General features: G+C 40.8%; 1 protein-coding gene across 6 annotated transcripts in view; it reads right to left on the bottom strand.

The window, feature by feature from the left end:
• The window catches only part of MTRF1 (mitochondrial translation release factor 1), a 56,379-nt gene that overhangs the window by 21,620 nt on the left and 9,939 nt on the right, over positions 1–24,820 (bottom strand). For 2 of the 6 annotated variants that reach the window (XM_044926860.1, XM_044926859.1), the window contains exons 2-5: positions 14,884–15,312; positions 9,534–9,625; positions 7,705–7,786; positions 6,028–6,135 (exon numbers count right to left, since the gene is read on the bottom strand). In XM_044926860.1, the coding sequence (XP_044782795.1) occupies positions 6,028–6,135; positions 7,705–7,786; positions 9,534–9,625; positions 14,884–15,304 (703 nt within the window). In that variant the 5' untranslated portion in view covers positions 15,305–15,312. Of the gene's footprint in view, positions 1–6,027; positions 6,136–7,704; positions 7,787–9,533; positions 9,626–14,883; positions 15,313–16,073; positions 16,128–17,920; positions 18,215–19,634; positions 19,678–24,251; positions 24,351–24,820 lie in introns of those variants that run through there. The other 4 variants (XM_044926857.1, XM_044926861.1, XM_025263052.2 and 1 more) reach the window with 4 other exon arrangements.

The raw sequence follows: 24,820 nt of genomic DNA, 5'->3' as shown, positions 1-24,820 counted from the left end.
TCCCTGACCCAAGAAACTGACTTGCTAAATTCCTGTCTTGCAAGTAGGATAAAATCTCAGACAACTTGTTCTTGATAACTGATACTTCTAATATAAATTAAAGATCACAATGTCTTCTCTAACACTCCTGTATCACTTACTTTCCATACTGAGAATCTTGGTTCCCAAAGATGGAGAGGATACCAGAATCAGAGTATCTCATAACTACTCTTTTATTTTATCCCATATTTCATAAACAACAGTCTCAGAATGCCACTATTAGTTCTGCCACCAGTATGATTACTAAAAACATTATAAAACTTTTTTGCATGTGCTCTTCCCATTCTCCTCCCCATTTTGCAAATGACTGTACTCTATACTGTCAGATCTAACAGTCCTTATATACTGTACTTTTTCCTCTTAGTCCTCAATTAGACCTAGTTCTATAGATAATCATGCATTTAATACTCCCCTTTAGGGAAAGTGAAAGTGTTAGTTGCTCAGTCGTGTCTCACTCTTTGCAACTCCATGGAGTGTAGCCTGCCAGGCTCCTCTGTCCATGGGATTCTCCAGGCAAGAATACTGGAGTGGATTGCCATTTTCTACTCCAGGGGATCTTCCCAACCCAGGGATAGAACTCAGGTTTTCTGCATTGCAGGCAGATTCTTTACTGTCTGAGCCACCAGGAAAGCCTGGGAGAAAGGCTGGCAGTATAAATTTCTGGCATGTACCGACTTTCTCAAGAGGACCCACTCTTGCCTGTATTCAAGGGGTTTTAGGTCTACAAATTGGCTCAAGTCTGGGAACTGACTAAGGGGCCATGACTTCTGTTTTTATGACACAGGTTAGACTTTTGTTCATTTGACCTAGAACTTTTCTGCTTATACAGATCAAATAAGAATTTAGCAGGCTTCCATTCTTTACTCCCAGGGACACATGTCAACCAGCCAATGCCCTATCTGCATAAGTCAGCCTATTCCGATTGCTCCTTTTACTCTGTTGTCCATTATGGTAACCACACCCATATTGCCTTTGGCCACTAAGTGCCAACACTGCTACCTTAAGATCTATTTACTCCAACTGCCCTTAGGTTTCCCAATTCATCTACTAGAGTTCCCACTGTAAGGTCCTGGCTGCAGGAAAAAGCTACCAGAGAGTTCTTCAGTGATGCCAGAGCTCCCTTCATAAATTTATTTTTCAACACTTGTGGTGAAAGTATAATATCTGGACACATTAAATTAACCACCATGTTATTTTTATTTAGTTAGTTATTTTTTTATGCCTCGATGTGTGGCCTGCAGGATCTTAGTTCGCCAACCAGAGATCGAACCCATGCCCCCGGTACTGGGAGCACAGCATCTTAACCACTGGACCACCAGGGAAGTCCCAACCACCACATTACTTTAATGACCTCTCCCTGAATTCAGCTGGTGAGCTGAAAATAACAAAACATAATTATAAACATTAATCGGTTGAGAGGGAAGAGAGAATATAATAAATTTCATTTGTTGTTGTTGTTCAGTCACCAAGTCATGTCTGACTCTTTTGTGACCCCATGGACTGGTAGCCTGCCAGGCTCCTCTGTCCATGGTGGGACTTTCCAGGCAAGAATACTAGAGTGGGTTGCTATTCCTTCTCCAGGGATCTTCCCAACCCAGGGATTGAACCTGAGTCTCCTGCATTGGTAAGTGGATTTTTTACCACTGAGCCACTCAGGGAAGCCCCCTTTAATTTGAAAGACATTTTTCTCAACTCCCTAGAAATCAGGAATACAGAATGACAGTGATAGACCTACACTACATGTCAAGAGCCACCACCCTGCAAAGACTAATCTTGTAATCATGTAGTATTGACTACTTGTGTAATGGTTGAGGATTTTCCCTATCTGTCCCAAGATCACAAAACTAGAAGACTTGAAGTCATTTGATATATGAATTTTTACATTTAAGTGCATTTTTTCCCAATCTTAGCTTCTAGTGCTATGTGAATCTCTGTGAGTTCCCTATATTTCAATTAAACATTCAGTTCAGTTCAGTCGCTCAGTCGTGACTCTTTGCAACCCCACGAATTGCAGCACGCCAGGCCTCCTTGTCCATCACCAACTCCCGGAGTTCACCCAAACCCACGTCCATCGAGTCGGTGATGCCATCCAGCCATCTCATCCTCTGTCGTCCCCTTCTCCTCCTGCCCCCAATCCCTCCCAAGTATGTTCATATACATATATATATATGCTGTGCTAAGTCTCTTTAGTCATGTCCAGCTCTTTGCAACCCTATGGACTGTAGCCAACCAGGCTCCCCTGTCCACGGGATTCTCCTGGCAAGAATACTGGAGTGGGTTGCCATGCTCTCCTCCAGGGGATCTTCCTGCCCCAGGGATCAAGCCTGAATCTCTCAAGTCTCCTGTACTGGTAAGCAGACTCTTTACCACCAGTGCCACCTGGGAAGCCCCATACAGATACTTTAACATACATATTTTGTAAGACAGATACTTTTTCCCCTGTCTCTATTTTATTCTCTATCCATATCTTTGTCTTCTCCTCATTATAGTAAATAAATTAAATTATATTTTATAATTTTAATGGATAAAGGTTTATTCTTAGGTTTTAATTTTAAAGGTATATGAGTAGAGTATTAAATTTTTTCCCTTTTTTTTTTTTGGTGGCGGGTGAGACATGGATCTTAGTTCCCCCACTAGGGAGCGAACCTAGGCCCACAGCAATGAAAGCAGAGAGTCCTAACCATTGGACTGCCACGGAATTCCCCCAATTTTTTCGTTTTTGATAAAAGGATTTTTACCTTTTTTTTCCCCTTCTATTTTGTATACATTAATCTGTTTCTTTTTTAAAAGACTTATTTATTTTATTCATGGCTGTGCTGGTCTTGCTGCAGGGCACAGGCCTTCTCCGGCTGTAGGGAGCAGGGGCTACTCTCTACTTGCGGTGCTGGGCCTCGCACTGCTGTGGCTTCTCTTGCTGTGGAGATGGGCTCTAGGCATACCGGCTTCAGCAACTGCGGCTGTGGGCTCAAGAGCACAGGCTCAGTCCTTGAGGTACACGGGTTGCTCCGTGGTACGTGGGATCTTGCTGGACCAGGTATTGAAACCATGTCTTAACCACTGAGCCATAGGAAAGCTCAACTTTGTACTTTTTAAAATGTCTTTTATTTTATTTTGCTAGGGAGTCAGTGTATCTTAAAAAAAGACTTCCCAACCATTGTTTGTCTGCTCTGCATCCCTGGAGCAGAATCTCTCCTCCTGATGTCAAATGCATCTCCCTTTCATTGCTGAAAGTTGAATTCAAAATATGCATCTCAGAGATGACACTCTTTCTTTTCTAATGCTGCTTCTGATTACATTCTCGAAACTCTCTCTCCTGCGTCCACAGTATATACTGTCCCCATTCTTTTTCCTGCTTACCTGACCCCTTTTTTTCTTTTGCCAGCTAGTCTATTTTTCTAAATGTGGCCATTCTCCATGGTTTGCTACCCTCTCTATAGACTCTCCCTCACTTATTCCCTCTCAGCATCAGACATCATCTCTGTTTTGTGCTGTGCTTAGTTGCTCAGTCGTGTCCGACACTTTGTGACCCCACGGACTGTAGCCCACCAGGCTCCTCTGTCCATAGGGATTCTCCAGGCAAGAATCCTGGAGTGGGTTGCCACGTCCTCCTCCAGGGGATCTTCCCAACCCAGGAATCGAACCAGGGTCTCCTGCATTGCAGGCGGATTCTTTACCAGCTGAGCAACCAGGGAAGCCCCCATCTCTGTTCTAACAGCTATCAAATATCTCTCCTCAACTCTATTGTCTCACCAAAGCTCTGATTACACAACTTCAGCACTTACTGGATATTTCTAAAGGGATGTTCACTATAACAACACACACAATCATGCAAAAACCACTTTCACTGTTCTTCCCAAGTGAAGTCTGCCTTCCAATTTCTATTTCATTTGGAATGAATGAATATTGCAATCGTCTCAGCTAGAAAGCTTAGGTCCCTGTGGCTCATTTCCTTTGTGTCAGAATAAACTAATGGGATGTAGTGTGGACTTAAATCTAACCCCAGGACTGCCATTCCTCATTGTGTGATCTTGGATTACTTACTCTCTGAGCCTAGATTTTCATCTGTGAAATAGGATTAACAATACCCATCTCACAGGGTTTTAAGGACCAAATGACCCACACTGCATGCCAGACACAGTTGGCAAGCAATAGCTTCTCTCATCAGTTACCAAATTTTGCCCATTCTTCCTCTGAAGGTCTCTCATATGTCTACTCCCAATTCTAACTCTTAGTCACACCTGGTTACTCTAATAACCTCTCAGCCACCTGCCTTAAAACTAGCCTCTTCAATCCATCTTTCACACTGTTGTCAAAATAATCTTAAAACTAATTTTTGGTTACCAAAGGGGAAAGAGAGGAAGAGATTTAGAAGATTTGGATTAACATACATACACTGCTGCTGCTGCTAAGTCCGTTCAGTCGTATCTAACTCTGTGCGACCCCAAGACAGCAGCCCACTAGGCTCCTCTGTCCCTGGGATTCTCCAGGCAAGAATACTGGAGTGGGTTGCCATTTCCTTCTCCAATGCATTAAAGTGAAAAGTGAAAGTGAAGTCACTCAGTCGTGCCCGACTCTTAGCAGCCCCATGGACTGCAGCCTACCAGGCTCCTCCATCCATGGGATTTTCCAGGCAAGAGTACTGGAGTGGGTTGCCATTACTATACATAAAATGGGCTTCTCTTGTAGCTCAGCTGGTAAAGAATCTGCCTGCCATGCGGGAAACCTGGGTTTGACCCCTGGGTTGGGAAGACCCTCTGGAGAAGGGAAAGGCTACCCACCCCAGTATTCTGGCCTGGAGAATTCCATGGTCTGTATAGTCCATGAAGTCGCAAAGAGTCGGACACATCTGAGTGACTTTCACTTCATGGACATAAAACAGAAGACCAACAAGGACCTATGGTATAGCACAGAGAATTATATGTGTGTGTGTGTATGAATCACTGTGATATATATCAAAAATTGAAAAAATATTATAAACCAACTATACTTCAATAAAAAGAAGAAATAATCTTCTTACAATATATATTTATCAAATGATATTCTTATTAATAAAGTGTTCAATAGCTCCCTAATAATCAAGGCTTGTTCAGCTTTCTTGTCTGCTGAAAATCTACTCTTTCAAACCTATTTCCTCTCACTTCTCATCACAAATATCCCGATTAACTGGCTTCCCCACTTCTACACACACTGCAAGATGTTCCCCACCATCATGCCGTTGCTCAGATTACTCCTTCCCTCTGCTCTCCTGGTTTTCCTCTTTCCTGACCACTGGCTATACTTCAAATCTGTACTGAGCACACACTTCCTATGCTCGCCACTGGTTTTCATTTCCCTGGATTGGGTCACTTATGTGAATCTTCTTTCCCCACTTTGATCATTTGTGAGTTATTACTCATGGGCCCTCTGTCTACCATGGTGTATCTTTGTGTAACCAGGAAGATTAAAAAACTTCCAGATGAATTAAAAGAATGGAACAAAACAGAATTATCAGCTGTTCTAATTTAACATACTTTGAGTATTTAAAACTTTAAAGACTTGCACTAGTTTCTTATTGTTTATGTTATCTAAGTTTTTATCAGTCCAGCTTGAGTGGGAGCATCTTGAAACTAAAGATAAATGACTAGCTTTTTCTGCATTCCCATAAACATCTAACACATTATAAGTACTTTAGAGTAAAAAGTTTAATACATCTTGGCTTTGTATAACAGAACAATGATTTCCCAGGCAAGGCATTTATCAACCCTCCACAGGAAAAGTTTTGCTAATTCATATATTCCTTCCTGAGAGGATGCTTCTCTTTCTCCCATTCTCTTCTTCTATAGCAAGAATTCTACTATAGTAAGCCACTGTAATTCATGAGTCCATGTCACAATATTTAGTAGATACAGACCATATGTTTTAAAAAACAGGACAACATGGTTCTAATCAAAAGCAGAGAAAAAATAATTTTCAGCATCATCTATGGACAAAATCCTCAAACACACTTACCATAATCAGCTGGTGTATAATTCAGAAGTTCAAATCTCCAGTGTTTGTAGCTTGAATAATTCTGGTACATATCAAATATTTCTCGGGTAAATTGTTGGCAGATATCACCTAAAAGAAAATAAAAAAATATTCAGTCACTATACATTTTCCAAAGAAGACATACAGATGGACAATAGGCACATGAAAAGATGTTCAACATCACTAATTATTAGAGAAACGCAAATCAAAACTACAAAGGAGGTATCAATTCACGCTGCTCAGAATGGCCACCATTAAAAATCTATGAATAACAAACGCTGGAGAAGGTGTGGGGAGAAAGGAACCCTCCAGCATTGTTGGTGGGAATGTAAACTGGTCGAGTCACTACGGAAAACAGTATGGAGGTTCCTTAAAAAACTAAAAATAGAGTTGCCATATGACTCAGCAACCCTACTCCTGGGCATATATCTGGAGAAAACTCTAATACAAAAAGACACATGCACCTCAGTGTTCACTGCAGCATTATTTACAATAGCCGAGACATGGAAACAACCTAAATGTCCACTGAGAGATGAATGGGTAAAGAAGGTCTGGCATCCATGTGCAATGGAACACTACTCAGCCTTGGAAAAGAGCAAAGTAACGCCATCTGCGCAGCAATATGGATAGACCTAGAGATTATCTCACAAAATGAAGTGAGTCAGAAAAGGAAGAAAGACAAAGATCAAATGATATCACTTCTATGTGGAATCTAAACTATGACTCAAATCAACTTATTTATGAAACAGAAACAACCTTATAGATACAGACATCAAATTTATGTTTACCAAAGGGGATAGGGGATGCTGCTGCTACTGCTGCTGCTAAGTTGCTTCAGTTGTGTCCGATTCTGTGCGAGTGCATAGACGGCAGCCCATGGGATTTTCCAGGCAAGAGTACTGGAGTGGGTTGCCTTTGCCTTCTCCAATGCATGGAAATGAAAAGTGAAAGTGAAGTCGCTCAGTCGTGTCTAACTCTAGCGACCCCATGGACTGCAGCCCACTAGGCTCCTCTGTCCATGGGATTTTCCAGGCAAGAGTACTGGAGTGGGTTGCCATTGCCTTCTCCAATGCATGGAAGTGAAAAGTGAAAGTGAAGTCGCTCAGTCATGTCCGACTCTTCACGACTCCATGGACTGCAGCCTACCAGGCTCCTCCGTCCATGGGATTTTCCAGGCAAGAGTACTGGAGTGGGGTGCCATTGCCTTCTCCAGGATAGGGAATGAGGAGGGATAAATGAGCAGTCTGGGATTAGCAGATATATAATACTATATACATAATAGATCAACAACAACGTTCTACTGTATAGCACACTAGAATTGAATATATTCAATATCCTATAATAAACCAAATTAAAAAAAATATGAAAAAGAATATATATATAGGTGTAACTGAATCACTATATGCTAGAAACTAAGACAACACTATAAATCAACTATAATTAAATAAAAAAAAAATTTCTGCTTTTTCTAGGAGAAGAAATTCCAGGAAATTTTAGGAAAGTCCTCCTTAAGTATTGATACAAGGCCCCTTAGGAGTTGAGAAGTAACTGCTTCCAAAGGGAAACACATTTAACAAACTTTTAAAGTTATAGTGTGTCAAATCAAGGTAACCTTCAAGTATTTTTTAAGATCATTTACAATAAAATTATTTTATTGACCTCCAGTTGTTCTTCCAGATGTCACTTCTAAAATAACATCATTTTTGTCATATTTCTCCTTTGGCAGTAGACTCTGGAAAAGCTGAAAAGGGGGAAAAATCAGTATTAGTGTGTATAGTTTCCATGGTATGCTGTTATTGAACTTAGACAAGAGATTCCCAAATATTAATAAAATCAGTAATTAATAAAATCATAGATCATCCCAAAAGAGGTCTGGCTTTAATAAGCAGACCTAATTAGGCCTAAGATAAGCAATCAGTTTATGTTAAACAATGAAGTTACTTGTTGGGATAGTTTCTACAATGCTATCAGATTATCTCAATTTTCTAAAATGCAGAAGTTCAGATCAAAGTCCAGTGTTCCACTCAGTTTTCTTCAGATTCTGCTTCTAGTAGTCCTGAACAGTAGCTTCTTTCATGTAATGAAAGAAAGCTTTCAAAGTCTTCATTTGGAGAAAATGAGGACTTTTTATATATGATTACATGTTCTCTCCCGCAATAAATGCCAGTGCCTGGCCATGCCCTGTCTTCTCAGCAGAGTTGCTGTTTAAAGAGTAGATTGAGGACTCCCAAGATAAGGCTCAAATATTTTTTCAGTGTAATAAGAAAAAGAGGGACTTTCTGATAAAGAAAGTAACCAATTTCCCTCTTAGGAAGAAAACGGAAGCAGTTTTCTTTTTATTATTACTAAAAGGTCTTTCAAATCAAACTGAAATTACCCATGTATCATGGACTCTTCCTACTGACAGTTTTTGAAACAGTCCATCTCTGCTAGAAATGATACGGCCTGTTGGAGAGAATATTAGACTAGGAGTCAATCGTCTGACTTCTGTTTTTGACTAGCTGTTTACATCAGGGATAAAAAATATTGATACCTCCACCACATCCTCCTCAACCCCTCAAAAAGCCCCTCCAGAGATTATTATCATACTAAGTGAAGTAAGCCAGACAGAGAAAGACAAATATCATACACTGTTGCTTATCTGTGGAATCTTAAAAAAAAAAAAAGGATACAAATGAACTTATTTACAAAACAAAAATAGATGCACAGACATAGAAAACAAACTTAGGGTCATCAAAGGGAAAAGGGGGAGGGATAAATTAAGAGTTTGGGATTAACATATACAAATATATACTGCTATATATAAAATAAACAACAAGGACCTACTGTATAAAACAGGGAATTATACTGAAAATTTTGTAATAACCTATAATGAAAAAGAAGCTGAGAAAGAAGATATATGTGTGTGTGTATACGTAACAGAATAACTGTACTGTACATCTGAAACTAACACAACATTGTAAATCAACTGTACTTCAATTAAAAACAAAAGCCCGTCTACTGGGTTCCCAGAGTAGGGAAGACTGAAGGTAGGGGGACGGCAGACATGGCAAAGGGGAACATAAGACGCAGTGCTGGATCTTCCTTTTCTTTTAGACAATCCATCCGCTGAGCTAGAAGGGGCTAAAGACTTACATTGTCTCTACAGTCTTGGATTCGTTCCATATTTAACCTAAGCAGCATGAGCTGCTCCCTTTTTCTAAGACTTAAAAACCCTGGACTCCTCCCCTTGTTGAAGTAGATTCAGCTTTGGAATACTTTTGTCTGGAGGTAGGGGGCTTGTTTTTTTCTTTGCCATCACAATCTCTTCACCTCAATCTCATTCTGTCATAAATTACAGCACTAAACCCAACATTATCAATCATTCTAAGAGAAAACTTAATAAAACTCGTGTTCAGAAAGTACTTTAAGCACCAAAACATAATTGAGCAAGAACAGTATTCCTTTATATTCACAGTATTAGGTTTAGTTTACCTCTTAAAACATACCTCACTGTATAACATGTTGATTTTCTGAGCAATGGTTTGCCTCTCTTCCCATGCAAGTTCTTGTAGCTGTTTTTCATCTTGTTTATTTAGACCTACAAACCATCAAATAATAGTAAAAACGTTTAAATACTCACCAAGAAACTCTTAAATAGCTACCTAACCTCAATCACCTAAATTTTATGTTGTGAAGGCAAGGGATTATAAAAAAGAACTATTACAACAATAGTTAGAGAATATCAATTAAGTATTTGCTGCTGCTGCTGCTGCTAAGTCGCTTCAGTCATGTCCAATTCTGTGCGGCCCCATAGACGGCAGTCCACCAGGCTCCCCCGTTCCTGGAATCCTCCAGGCAAAAGCACTGGAGTGGGTTGTCATTTCCTTCTCCAATGCCTGAAAGTGAAAAGTGAAAGTGAAGTCGCTCAGTCATGTCCGACCCTTAGCAACCCCATGGACTGCAGCCTACCAGGCTCCTCCATCCACAGGGGTTTCCAGGCAAGAGTACTGGAGTCGGATGCCATTTCCTTCTCCAAAGTATATGCTACTGCTACTGCTGCTAAGTCGCTTCAGTCGTGTCCAACTCTGTGCAACCCCATAGATGGAAGCCCACCATGCTCCCCTGTTCCTGAGATTCTCAAGGCAAGAACACTGGAGTGGGTTGCCATTTCCTTCTCCAATGCATGAAAGTGAAAAGTGAAAGTGAAGTCGCTTAGTCGTGTCCAACTCCTAGTGACCCCATGGACTGCAGCCTACCAGGCTCCTCTGTCCATGGGATTTTCCAGGCAAGAGTACTGGAGTGGGGTACCATTGCCTTATGCTAAGTATGTCCAAAAAACTTGTGTGAAAATAAGTATAATCTTGCTCCAAAGAGCTGGTGATATGAATGTCTATAAGTAACTATAAAAATCAGTGATGACATCTTCCTGACCCAAATAAGCTAAGTTTTAGAGTAAACTGGGGTGACTACTTGTCTAAAGGTGGCAGTCATTGGTTAGCACACTGAGTAATCTAGCATGGCTAGAACCTCCATAAATTTTGAGCACTCTTAAAAATGCTCATCCTTAGTAAACATTTTTTTAAAACACCACATGGGTCAAAAACCCACACATCTTGACAACCTCTGCTTTATGGAAAGAGTGGTTCTTTTCACATTTCAAAGCCAAAAATTAAATCCTGGAACTCTCACAAAACAAGCTGTCAATGAGATAGTGGCCAAACAGGTTGAATCCTATAACCTTTGACCCCATTGCTTTAGATGCCTAGAGACTCCATTTGTCAGTGGTGATGTGTGCTAAATGAGGTAGACGTTTTTGATACTTAATAATTAAAAAATTAGAAATGAAGACTCATAAAAGAGAGAAGGCTCTTTAAAATCCTTCTCTAGTCATGGAAGTCATCGGGGTCTGGTGGAATTCTATGCCTCATTCCATCTTTCAACATTTAACACTGGCTCTAGTTGCTGGAGACCCAAGGATGAATAAAACATGGTTCAGGCCTCAAGGGGCTCAGTCTGCTGGCAAAGATGGACACATTCACCTGGTTACGATAGGTAGTAAAAGTAGTGCCACTGAGGCCTAAAGGGTGGTCTAACCCAGACTTTGACCCTTAAGGAAGATTCCTAAATAAGGTGCGAATCTCTTCCTTGTGTGTGTGTGTGATCTTAGCTCCCTGACCAGGGATCAAACCCGCACTGCCTACACTGGAGGGTGATGTCTCAACCCCTGGAGCACCAGGGAAGTCCCTGACCTCAATTTCTAACTATAAATGGCCTGTTGCAAAATTGTACTATCACTGCTGGCCTCGCCTTGTGCACGTAAGCCTCAGACGGCAGCCAGGCTGCCATGACTCAATGTGTTGAGTCATGTGTTGGCTGAGTCAAACACCTCAATGTGTTGGCTGGGTCAAAGGTATACCAGAAACACCTGCTGATTTGCAATCATTCCTTGCTGGACTGTAAAATCTAAGCTAATTCAATTTCACCAGATTCAATTCAATGTGACTGGTGCTGCAGGAAATAAAAATAAGACACAGGCCCTGTACTTGAGGCTCAGGGAAAGGGACTGAAGTTAAGACAGTTACATAAGAGATTAGAATACAAAACAGAGAAAGGTAATCATACTTGTTTTACAGAGGGGAGTGAAGCCAAAGTATGATATTCAAGCCATACTTTGTAAGAGGACTGAATTTCAAGAAGATGAAATTGGTGGGTTAAGAACATGAGCAAAGACATGGGATGGTCTAAGTATATTCAGGAAATGGCAAATTGGTCTATTTTGGTTGGAAAATAGAACATGCAAAGGGAAATAAGACTACACAGAGAGGTGGGAGTCACTCTGCAGGGACTCTTAAATGCCAAGCCAAACAATCTGTATTTACAGGCAATGGGATTTACTGAAAATTAACAGTAGGAAAGTAGTATAGTTAAGGTTGTACTTAAGCTGGGAACCTCTCATAGCTCAATTGGGAAAGAATCCGCCTGCAATGCAGGAGACCCCGGTTTGATTCCTGGATCAGGCAGATATGCTGGAGAAGGGATACGCTACCCTTCTTGGGCTTCCCTTGTGGCTCAGCTGGTAAAGAATCTGCCTTCAATGTGGGAGACCTGGGTTCGATCCCTGGGTTGGGAAGATCCCCTGGAGAAGGAAAAGGCTACCCACTCCACTATTCTGGCCTGGAGAATTCCATGGACTGCATAGTCCATGGGGTCACTAAGAGTTGGACACGACTGAGCACTCACTCACTAGGCTGGAAAAGCTTGGAGATGAGACTACAAGTTAGGAATTTATTGTAAACATCTTTGATGAGCTATAACAAAGATATAAAGTAGTGGAAAGGATAGGAGAAGACTCATGCAAGATATATTACAGACGTAGACTGTATATTTGACTTCGAATCCTTGGGCAGTGAATAAGAGTAGCAGCTGTGCAATCTCATTGATTGGGTTCAAATCCCTGCTGCTCTCTGGACCAGCTAAGTGACCTTTGGCACTTTAACCTCTCGGTTTCATTTATAAAGTGGGAATATTAATAAAAATTCCTACCTCATAAGGTCATTGTGAGCATTCAAATGAGATTAATATTTGCAAAATACTTAGCTTAATGCCTGGCACATAATAAGACTTAGTAAATGTAGCTATTATCACTATTATTATAAAATAGCAGAATTGTAGTAGAAACTTTAGAAGCAATCTACTATTTGAATCTACTAATATTGCATGACACAAACATGGCTGACAGAGTTTGTGTCAGTTTAATTTGGAAAACATTTAGTAAGCTCCTATTATGTGCAATAGGGTTCGATCCCTGAGTTGGGAAGATTCCCTGGAGAGGGAATGGCAACCCACTCCAGTATTCTTGCCTGGAAAATTCCATGGACAGAGGAGCCTGGTGGGCTACAGTCCATGGGGTTGCAAAGAGTCGGACACGACTGAGTGACTAACATGCATAATATGTGCAAGCAACTTTCCCAAATAATTACAAATTTGAGAGGAATTATGCAAAAGAGTAAAAAATAATACTCATTAAAAGAGGTGAGAAGGGCTTCCCTGGTGGTCCAGTGGTTAAGAATCCACCTTGCAATGCAGGAGGCACGGGTTAATCCCTGGTCTGGGAAGATCCCACACGCTGCGGGGCAACTAAGCTTGTGCACAACCACTGAAGCCCACAAGCCCTAGGGCTTGTGCTCCACAAAAAGAGAAGCCACTGCAATGAGAAGCCCGCGCACCGCAACTAGAGAGTAGTCCCGGAACTAGAGAAAGACTGCACACGGCAAGAAACACCCAGTGCAGCCAACAATAAAATAAATACATAAAAAAATGATGATACGCAGAATAAAGCTTGACACACAGATGATACACAGGATGATACACAGAATAAAGCTTATAAATTAAACTAAAAGCTAATAGCAAAGTAAGTCTTAAATCCCAGGTTAATCCATTACACTTGTTTCTCAACTTCTATATATTTTGGAAACTGTTTATAAAAGAAAAATGTTAAGACAATAATATTAAGAGATACTAAAATTGAAAATTAACACCTCTCACATTATGTATGTAAAATTAACTCAAATAGATCAATGACCTAAATATAAGGGCTAAAAATATAAAACTCTTGGAATAAAACACAGATCTGAATCTTCGTTACTGTGGGTTTCTTAGATATGGCTCCAAAACACAAACAAGAGGAAAAAAAAAGATAAACCTCATCAAAATTAAAAATGGTAGTGCTTCAAGGGACAACCCACAAAATGGAAGAAAAATTTTGCAAATAATATTTCTGATACGGAACTTGTATCTGTAACATAAAGAACTCGTACAACTCAATAATAAAAAAGACAACTCAATTAAAAAATGGGCAAAGGATTTAAACAGTCATTTATCCAAAGGTGACATACAATAGGCACATTCATCAGAGAAATGAATGTCAAAATCACAGTAAGATACCATTTCACACACTAGGATGGCTAGAATCACAAAGGTGGATCCACAAAGGTTGGAGAGGATGTGGAGAAACCAGAACTCTCATACATGGGAGATGGAATGTAAAATGGTGCAGCCTCTTAGGAAAACCTGTCAGGCAGCTCCTCAAGAGATTAAACATGGAGTTACCATATAGCAATATATGTCCACACAAAAACCTATACACAAGTATTTGTAACAGCATTGTTCATAATAACCAAAAAGTGGAAACAACTCAATAACCAACAACTGATGAATGGATATAAATAAAATGTGAGGTATCTATACAATGGGACATAATTCATCAATAAAAAGAAATGAAGCTCAGAGACATGCTACAACGAAATTGAACCTTAAACATATCCTAAGTGAAAGAAGCCAATCTTAGCTTATGAAGGAAGCTAACATATTGGATGATTCCATTTATATAAAATGCCTGAAGTAAGTAACTGGATAGAGACAGAAAGTAAGGCTGGTAGGGATGGCAGGATTGGGATGAGATGGCTAAAGGGTGCAGGGTTTCCTCCAAGGGTGATGAAACAATGCCCGTACTACATGAGCCCTCTGATGGGGTAGGAATTGTATTTTTGTGTCCATGGTATGTAGCATCCAGGATAGTGCTCAACAAAGATCTAATCAAGAAATTAAAGCTTCTGAAAAGGTCAGTATTCAGTCTCCCAAACCTTAACAGCATCTTGGCGAGGACCGTGAGGACCTCAGTCTCATAGTAGGAGTTACTCTTTAGAAGCTGTCAGACACCCAGACTTACAGTACAGAGTCCTGTCCTTTCCAATTGTAGGGCTTTATTACTCGTCGGTTTTTTAAGAGCTCGAGTTCAATATAGCTTTAACTTAGAGAATCAATCCTGTACTTGTACACACACACATCTTTACCTACTTTTACACATTGATTCTAATTCTTCAATAGCTTGTTCAGCCTCCTGAATTTCTTTGTAAATGACCGCAAGCGGGGCCAGCTCAGCATGCCGTCGAGTCAAGGACCTCCGGTCCCCTTCACTGGCAGAGATGTGATGCAAACAATGATCAAGCGTTTGGTACTCCTTATTCAGGTCCTCCATGTATTTTTGTAGTGCTTTATGCTTCCAGAGCATGCTGGTATCTTGATGACAGTATCTCCTGGAGCAATTCTTATTTAACAGACGATGGACAACATGATTCCTGTTTCGCCTAAAGACCCACAGCCTTGTGTCAAGAGGGATCTGTGTAAGCTGATGAGAATGGCGACGGACGTGACACTGGAGGTGACCATTAAGAGACAGATGTCTAAAAAGCCAAGCAAATAGGTGACGACGATTCATCTCAGCGTCTGAAACAAAATAAGCACAAGTTGAAAAATATCAACTCCACAGAAAGAAAACTGGAAGGAACCTCAAGCAATCTAGCTCAGTTCACTGCCTCAGCCAGCTCCACACACAGTCCCCAAATTCAATAACCCACAAAGGAAAATGATTCTTCAAATCTCTGAATCAAACAAAATAAATGAAGACAGCACTGTTTTCCACCCACTCACCATATATAATTAACTAAGGCAAATGAGTAAGAGTATAATGAATAAATATATCAATAGAATAGGTTGTATCACCTATTACTTATAACATATCCAGAATCTAAAATTGAGTCTGTGAATAAGCACAAGTACAAAATAACCATGCAAGCTTAGGTGTCTCACATATTAACAGATTTCTAAATTTGAAGGAAATACTATTTCCTTGTCTAATACTTTAATTTTAGGTACCCAGATGCCCAAGAAGTCAGGTAACTTAATCATGATTATTCATTGTACCCGTTTCAGGCAGAGTTGAATGCAAGTTGCCTGTTTAGAGCTCAGTGTTTTTCATTCCCAACTATGCAATCTCTCTTCAAAGATGCTTCCCTTTTAGCTGAGATTCAAAGGATAAAAACTTTATGTATTAATAGTAAAAATGGAGAAATTTGGCTTTAAAAAAAAGACAATGAAGCTAATTATACTAAATGAAAAAAGCAGACTCAAAAACAATATATTATCAATTAGGTTTTCAAATTTTCTACAGTATACGGAATACATGGATTATGGGGACATTTACTCACTTTTCACTTTCAAGCATTGGAGAGGGAAATGGCAACCCACTCCAGTATTCTTGCCTGGAGAATCCCAGGGACAGAGGAGCCTGGTGGGCTGCCGTCTATGGGGTTGCATAGAGTTGGACACAACTGAAGTGACTTAGCAGTAGCAGCAGCAGCAGCAACCCCTCATAATTGAGGACAATTTTTATTTTGAAAAAAGAAAACTAGATAAAAATACACACCAAAATGTTAATACTATGGTCTCTAGTTGTGAGATTATGGATACTTTTTCTTTTCCCCCTACTTTTTAGTGTTTTCTGAATTTCCTATACATACAGCACATAGTATTTTTACAATCAAGGAAAAAATTACTTAAAAAATTACAAGTTAGGTGAATTTGGCTGTGTCCAATAACTATCTGTTCTCCTTCCCTCTAACAGAGATAACCAAAAGAGCTAACAAATGTACACATTTGTGATTACTGAATAAGAAAGGGAGAAGATAAAATGTTCTAAGAAAAATACTTTGCCCCTACAATCCTGAGGTTCAAAATTGAAGTAAGGGTCAAAACTGATCAGAATCAACCTTTATTATCTCCAGTGTTCCTACTATGCTAGGTGTATTAATATATTAGTTCAGTTGATCATTGCAGGTCAGCTAACTTGGATATCATTATTTCCTAAGAAATAGAATGGTCTCTAATATATTCAAAATTTGCAGGGTTCTGCTAACAAAATGTAACTTAATCACACTCTAAAGAGGGTACCAGTGTCCAGTAGCCACAAATGCTAGTCCTCCAGCAGGAGTTACTACTCCTCTTCACATTGAGACAGGCTAGGGGCTGGGACCTGGGACCCCGTTGGTGCAGGGCTACCATGTTTGCACCTGGACAAACATCTCCAGGAGCAACAAAACACAAAGAAACTATAAGGGACTTAACTGCGTGCATGTGCAGTTGGGGCAAATTCTGGACACCTAGATACAAAGAGACCAAAAAGCCCACCTGCCACCTCCCAAGAGCCTGAAGAGCTGGGAGTACAAGCATGGTCCTGAGCATGACCCTTCAAAGGGAGGGACGAACCACCTAATCTACACGAACAAGCTCGCCTCTCTCTCCACACCCCCAGCCAAGTGAGCAAGCAAGCAAACTTGTTCTGGCTCACCCCTGCTGTAGCAGGGGCCTGAATAAAGCCTTGTTTCAATATCCTGACTAGCCTCTGAACACTTTCTAGTGATTAAGGAGGCCAAGAACCCTGATGGGTAGCAATATCTAGTCTCCATCACAGGCGTGTCCATTTGAAAAAGGACAGAGAAAAAAAAGGCAAAAAAGATTTTTGTTGAAACACTTTTAGCTAGAGTTCCTTTTTAGGAACAGTTAGTAGAAAGGGGAGGACAGAGGATGAAATGGCTGGATGGCATCATCGACTCAGTGGACAGGAGTCGGGGCAAACTCCCAGAGATAGTGAAGGGCAGGGAAGCCTGGTGAAGAGTCGGATACCATTGAGCGGCTGAACAAGTAAAGTACCTCTCTAGGTCATGAACTTCAATGTTAAGTAAACCCTCTAGGGTTATCTATACTTGAGAATTTCAAGTCTTCTCCTTCACCCCTCACCCCCTCGCCCCCATACACGCAGTTAACAAGATTAATCTGAAATTCTAGGAACTCTCAGCCTCCGCAAATCAGAAGCGACACTAAGCCCGCACGAGGGTATCACGTGTAAACTACACTGAGTTACTCTGTATCAAGAATGATCCCACAGGGAGGCACCAGGGGGAAAAAAACCTAGAGAAAGAAAATAGACTTTTAAGATCAGAAAAGAGACATGAACTGCGAGTACTTAAAAAAAATTAAGGACACTAGGTTTCCTTACTGAAGTCGGAACCTTCTGTGATCCACTACATTTCAGCCCATCGGTCACCGGATCCCTTTCACCTCCGGGTTCACCTAGTCTGGGTTAGAGCCCGACCCCGCCTCCTCGGGCGTCGCCACTCCTCTGCGGCAGAGGAGTTCTTGAGTGTGCGCAACATAAGCTAACAGAGGAAACAAGAGAGAAAACGATACAGCAAGAAAACGTCCCCCGAGACGGCCGTTGGCTTGCTCATCTGGAGTCAGAACCCAAAGTGTGGACTGCCGGGGAAGGGAGAGGGGACGGGCAACGCGGGCTTGCGTGTTGAATGAACCACGACTACTCCCGGGAGCGCCGGCCCGGGAGTCCTGGGAGTTGTAGTTTATGTCGGACAGGCGCTCCGCTCACAACCCCCTAGGCCGAAGCTGCAGCTTCGGTTTTCCCAGTTTCAGGCAAGCTCGAGAGAGAAGTTCTCTACAGTTCTGATTAAGAGCTCAAGATACACAAAAATTTCCTTACATGTGGAGCCACTAGAGCAGGGATTCCTGATTTTTTTTTTTTATAAATGAGAATTCCAAAGTTTACAGGATTCTGAACGTTAATAGCTGTACTTCTCAGCTTTCCTTGCCTGAGAAAATACCTAATGGCTAGTTGAGACTGTAAATGTGTATCTTTAAAAAAATCATAGCAGTGCTCAGACAGCGAGTTGTGTTCCACTCTTTGTGACCCCCATGGACTACAGGCCTCCAGACTCCCATGTCCATGGGATTCTCCAGGCAACAGTACTGGAGTGGGTTGTCATTTCTTCCTCCAGGAGTCTTCCCTACCCTGGTCGAGCCCTGGTCTCCCACATTGCGGGCCGATTCTTTACCACTAGCACTACCTGCTGCTGCTACTGGTGCTAAGTCGCCTGAGTCGTGTCGGACTCAGTGCGACCCCATAGACGGCAACCCACCAGGCCCCACCGTCCCTGGGATTCTCCAGGCAAGAACACTGGAGTGGTTTGCCATTTCCTCCTCCAATGCAAGAAAGTGAAAAGTGAAAGTGAAGTCGCCCAGTCGTGTCTGACTCTTAGCGACCCCACGGACTGCAGCCTACCAGGCCCATGGGATTTTCCAGGCAAGAGTACTGGAGTGGGTTGCCATTGCCTTCTCCGAGCACTACCTGGGAAGCCCTAAAAGTCACAAGGAGGATCCAAAATATGGGAGACCATATATAGCCACAAGTTAGTGACTTTATATCTGTTGTATATGCATAAACAGAATTTGGGGGCTCAATTTAGGTTTGTAAACCATTAATTAAGTAAAACATTAAAAAACATAAGTAATAATTCCAGCAAAATGCAAATGTATTGCCTTACTTTAAATATTCAAGTAGGATATTTATGTTGCAGATCACATTTACAAGTCATTTGAACTCTGTGCCTCAGTATTTCTTCCTGAAAAGCAGAGGCAACAAGAATTCCATATTACCGACTTCACAGGATATTTTCTTAGGTTATGAACATAAATATAAAAAGGGGAATTAGGCATAAACATAAATATCTAGCACTTATTGCCTATATCAAGGTATCCACGTCTACCAACTACATATTGGATACTATTCTAAATGGCTTAAGCCTTTTAATTAATTTAATCCTTACAACAACCCTAAAATAACCCATTTGGCAGAAGAGAAAACTATGGCACAGAGAATTTTAGTAACTTGTCCAAGGAAAAGAACCAATGATAAAGCTTACCTGTCTTAATAATCCATGGCTCTTAAGCTCTGATACTAGCTCCCTACTCCAGAAAAAAAAGAAAGGAAAGCATTCAGTTATTCATTCAGTAAATATGGAGCACTAGTTATGTGCTTCTCAGTGTTCTAGACATGAGAATTTAGCAATGAATAGAAAAGATAAAAATCTTTGACCTCACAAATTCCAGAAACTGAAAGTCATTCAGTCCTGTCTGACTCTTCGCGACCCCATGGACTTCTCCAGGCAAGAACACTGGAGTGGCTAGCTGTTCACTTCTTCAGGGGATCTTTCCAGCCCAGGGATCGAACCCAGGTTCCTGCACTGCAAGCAAATTCTTTACCAGCTGAGCCACCAAGGAAGCCCCATAAAGTTCAGAGAAACCACATAAATCATTCTCCTAAATTATTCAACAGAATCTTTTGACTTTTTATTTTGATATATTATTCAAATATATAACTTAAGTAGTATATATAAGGCTTTCTTCTTAAAAAATAAACTTAGTGCTATGGACTGAATTGTATCCCTTCCAAATTCAATATATTAAAGCTAACACCGCTGACAAAGGTCTGTATCGTCAAAGCTATGGTTTCTCCAGCAGTCATGTACAGATGTGAGAGCTGGATCATAAAGAAGGCTGAGTGCGAAAGAATTGATGCTTTTTAACTGTGATGTTGGAGAAGATTCTTGTGAGTCCCTTGGACAGAAAGGAGATAAATCAGTCAATCCTGATTTATCAGGAAATAGGAAATCAACCCTGAATATTCACTGGAAGGACTCATGCTGAAGCTGAAGCTCCAATATTTTGGCTACCTGATGCAGTGAGCTACCTCACTGGAAAAGGCCTTGATGATGGGAAAGATTGAGGGCAGGAGCAGAAGGGGACAACAGAAGATGAGATGGTTGGATGGCATCACTGACTCAAAGGACGTGAATTTGAGTGAACTCCAGGAGATGGTGAAGGACAGGGAAGACTGGTGTGCACATTTCATGGGGTTGCAAAGGGTTGGACATGACTTAGTGACTAAACAACAACAACAATGCAAATATACAACTTCAGTTCAGTTCAGTCGCTCAGTCGTGTCTAACTCTTTGCGACCCCATGAACTGCAGCACGCCAGGCCTCCCTGTCGATCACCAACTCCAGGAGTTTACTCAAACTCATGTCCATTGAGTCAGTGATGCCATCCAGCCATCTCATCCTCTGTTGTCCCCTTCTGCTCCTGCCCCTAAACCCTCCCAGCATCAGAGTCTTTTCCAATGAGTCAACTCTTCCCATGAGGTGGCCAAAATACTGGAGTTTCAGCTTTAGCACCATTCCTTCCAAAAAAATCCCAGGGCTGATCTCCTTCAGAATGGACTGGTTGGATCTCCTTGCAGTCCAAGGGACTCTCAAGAGTCTTCTCCAACACCACAGTTCAAAAGCATCAATTCTTCGGCGCTCAGCCTTCTTCACAGTCCAACTCTCACATCCATACATGACCACAGGAAAAACCATAGCCTTGACTAGATGAACCTTTGTTGGCAAAGTAATGTCTCTGCTTTTGAATATGCTCTCTAGGTTGGTCATAACTTTCCTTCCAAGGAGTAAGCATCTTTTAATTTCATGGCTGCAGTCACCATCTGCAGTGATTTTGGAGCCCCCCAAAATAAAGTCAGCCACTGTTTCCCCATCTATTTCCCATGAAGTGATGGGACTAGATGCCATGATCTCAGTTTTCTGAATGTTGAGCTTTAAGCCAACTTTTTCACTCTCCTCTTTCACTTTCATCAAGAGGCTTTTTAGTTCCTCTTCACTTTCTGCCATTAAGGGTGGTGTCATCTGCATATCTGAGGTTATTGATATTTCTCCCGGCAATCTTGATTCCAGCTTGTGCTTCTTCCAGCCCAGCGTTTCTCATGATGTACTCTGCATATAAGTTAAATAAGCAGAGTGACAATATGCAGCCTTGACGTACTCCTTTTCCTATTTGGAACCACTCTGTTGTTCCATGTCCAGTTCTAACTGTTGCTTCCTGACCTGCATATAGGTTTCTCAAGAGGCAGGTCAGGTGGTCTGGTATTCCCATCTGTTTCAGAATTTTCCACAGTTTATTGTGATCCACACAGTCAAAGGCTTTGGCATAGTCAATAAAGCAGGAATAGATGTTTTTCTGGAACTCTCTTGCTTTTTCCATGATCCAGCGGATGTGGGCAATTTGATTTCTGGTTCCTCTGCCTTTTTTAAAACCAGCTTGAACATCTGGAAGTTCACAGTTCACATATTGCTGAAGCCTGGCTTGGAGAATTTTGAGCATTACTTTACTGGCGTGTGAGATGAGTGCAATTGTGCAGTAGTTTGAGCATTCTTTGGCATTGCCTTTCTTTGGGATTGGAATGAAAACTGACCTTTCCAGTCCTGTGGCCACTGCTGAGTTTTCCAAATTTGCTGGCATATTGAGTGCAGCACTTTCACAGCATCATCTTTCAGGGTTTGAAATAGCTCAACTGGAATTCAATCACCTCCACTAGCTTTGTTCGTAGTGATGCTTTCTAAGGCCCACTTGACTTCACATTCCAGGATGTCTGGCTCTAGGTGAGTAATCACACCATCATGATTATCTTGGTCGTGAAGATCTTTTTTGTATAGTTCTTCTGTGTATTCTTGCTACCTCTTCTTAATATCTTCTGCTTCTGTTAGGTCCATACCATTTCTGTCCTTTATCGAGCCCATCTTTGCATGAAATGTTCCCTTAGTATCTCTAATTTTCTTGAAGAGATCTCTATAAAGCTTTCTTTTTAAAAAATAAACCTTAGTGCTATGGACTGAACTGTATCCCTCCCAAATTCAATATATTGAAGCTAACTCCCCATATGACTGTACTAGAGATAAGGCCTTTAAGGTGATTAAGTGAAATGAGGTCATATAAGTGGAACCCTAATCTGATAGGATTAGTGCCCTTACAACAAGACACCAGAGAGTCTGCATAGTCTCTCTTGGTTCCCTTCTCTTTCACAAGGAGTGCAAAGAGGTCACGTGAGCACACAGCAAGATAATAGCCACCTACAAGCCAGGAGAAGAGGCCTCAGAATGAAATCTACCTTGCTAGCACCCTGATCTTGGACTTGCCAGCCTCCAAAACTATAAGACAATATGTAAAAATTTATTGTGATGTACATAAAACTTTATATACTTTATGAATGTTTTTTATCTATTTAAAAAATCACTAAAGAATAAATATTGCTTCCTACTCCATGTTTTTTAAAGAAAGTAATGTTACTATAATTGTATTTATTAGTATTCAAAGATGTCTACAATACATTTAGTAAAAGAGGATGTTTAAAAAACTTATCAAACTATTCTATTTAAAATATATATATGATGTATATATATTTAAAAGTCTGGTGGAGGGAATTCCCTGGTGGTCCAGTGGTTAGGACTTATGCTTTCACTGCTGTTGCCCCAGGTTCAACCCCTGGTCAGGAAACTAAGATCCTGCAAGTCATGCGGAGAGGCAAGGAAAAAAAAAAAAAGGTCGGTGGAATTATAGGTAAACTTTACTTTCCTTTTTATAATATTACAAATTTCCAGAAATTTTGTGATGGGTATTTTAAGTAAGAAAGCTATTAAAAAAAAAAAAAAAGACATTCTTTCATGTTGGATTGAAAAGCCTTATGGAAGTTATTGTTGAATCATCCTATGACATTAAACAACTTCTATTTCCAAATATTCTGATACATTACAGGAAAAAAGTTTCCAGAAATAGTAATAACAGAGGTTTCTTTAGTGGGGGGAAAAAATAGCATTTTGATTAAATTAGGAAAGCATATTTCTCAAAATCAAGTCAACTATGAAGAGTTTTTTTTGTTGAATGAGTTTGTAATGGGCAATGCAATTTGGTATTTCTTTGTCAGAAACAAAATGACCTGCTTCCCCCTACCCCCATCCCATCTTGGAGCATGCTAAGACACCAAAATTCATGGGGCCATTTTTCAGTTCCATTTAGAGCAAAATCTGCCCCAAGCCCAAAGAAGTAGGGATTTCACTTGGAGATTTTCACTTGGCTTCCTTTCAGAGATTTCCGGTTTGTTTTAAAGGTTCTGAGGACACTCTTGTGCCTAGAGTACTAACAGGAGGTTTTGGTTTGTTTAAGATTTGTTTACTTATTTAATTTTGGCTGTGCTGGGTCTTCGTTGCTGCGTGTGGGCTTTCTCTAGTTGTGATGCATGGGTTTCTCATTGTGGCGGCTTCTCTTGTTGCTGAGCACGACTCTAGGCACCTGGGCTTCTGTAGCTGTGGCACAGTGGCTTCGTTGCTCCATGGCATGTGGAATTTTCCCAGACCAGGAATTGACCCTACGTCCCAGTGTCCCCTGCATTGGCATGCAGATTCTTAACCACCAGGGAAGCCAATAGGAGGTTGATTTGTTCCCATCTGTAGAAACTTCACATCAATAAAGTGTCTGCTTAGGGCTTTCCAAGAGAGAGGCAGAGCCTTAGCCCTGGATGTTCCTTGGGGCGCTCGACAAGGGTAGGTATAGAGACTGTTCCAGGCTAAGCTGAAACATTTGGTCCTATGTGGGAAATTTTCAAAAGCACTGGAAGCAATGTTAAATCCCAGCACACAGCTATAATACATACTTTTCTGGTTCCCTGGAGTTTGGCCTCTTGACCACATATTCAGACATTTCACGATGGGAAGATCAGCAATGGCCTGGGATTTTAATCAGATATATTCTACTAGAGGAAAAGTGAAAGAAGTTATTTAGCAATTTAATACAAAACTCAATCTCTCAATAAGATGGTAAAGTAGAAAAACAAAGATTATTTTTTTTGTATTCTCATAAACAATCTTTCTTGAGAGAAGTGGTTATGAAGAATGAAAAGCCAGCATTTCTTATTTTCATGTATTCATTCAGGTTCTCAAATTTTTCGGAGCTTGAAAAAAAATAAACCTAACAAACACGCCACCTGCTGGTGTTGACTGAGACAGATCACAAATAATGATCACAGTCAAAAGCTAATTAAGAGGTCCTGAAATGTCAACTTATACTGTATTCCTTTTACTCTTAAAAAAAAGGGGGGAGAGGGTAGATCCGGAAATTCATCTTTTATCCCATAAACTGGTATTATTCTAGGATGAGGTCAGCTTTGTTAACAGGCTCATTTAGTGTTGTCTCCTACAACTTCTTGACATTTCATCTCTTCTC

The sequence above is a fragment of the Bubalus bubalis genome, chromosome 13, assembly GCF_019923935.1.
Source record: "Bubalus bubalis isolate 160015118507 breed Murrah chromosome 13, NDDB_SH_1, whole genome shotgun sequence".
NCBI lineage: Eukaryota > Metazoa > Chordata > Mammalia > Artiodactyla > Bovidae > Bubalus > Bubalus bubalis.
Note: the sequence above shows the minus strand (reverse complement) of the source record. Positions and strands in the feature narration are given on the sequence as shown.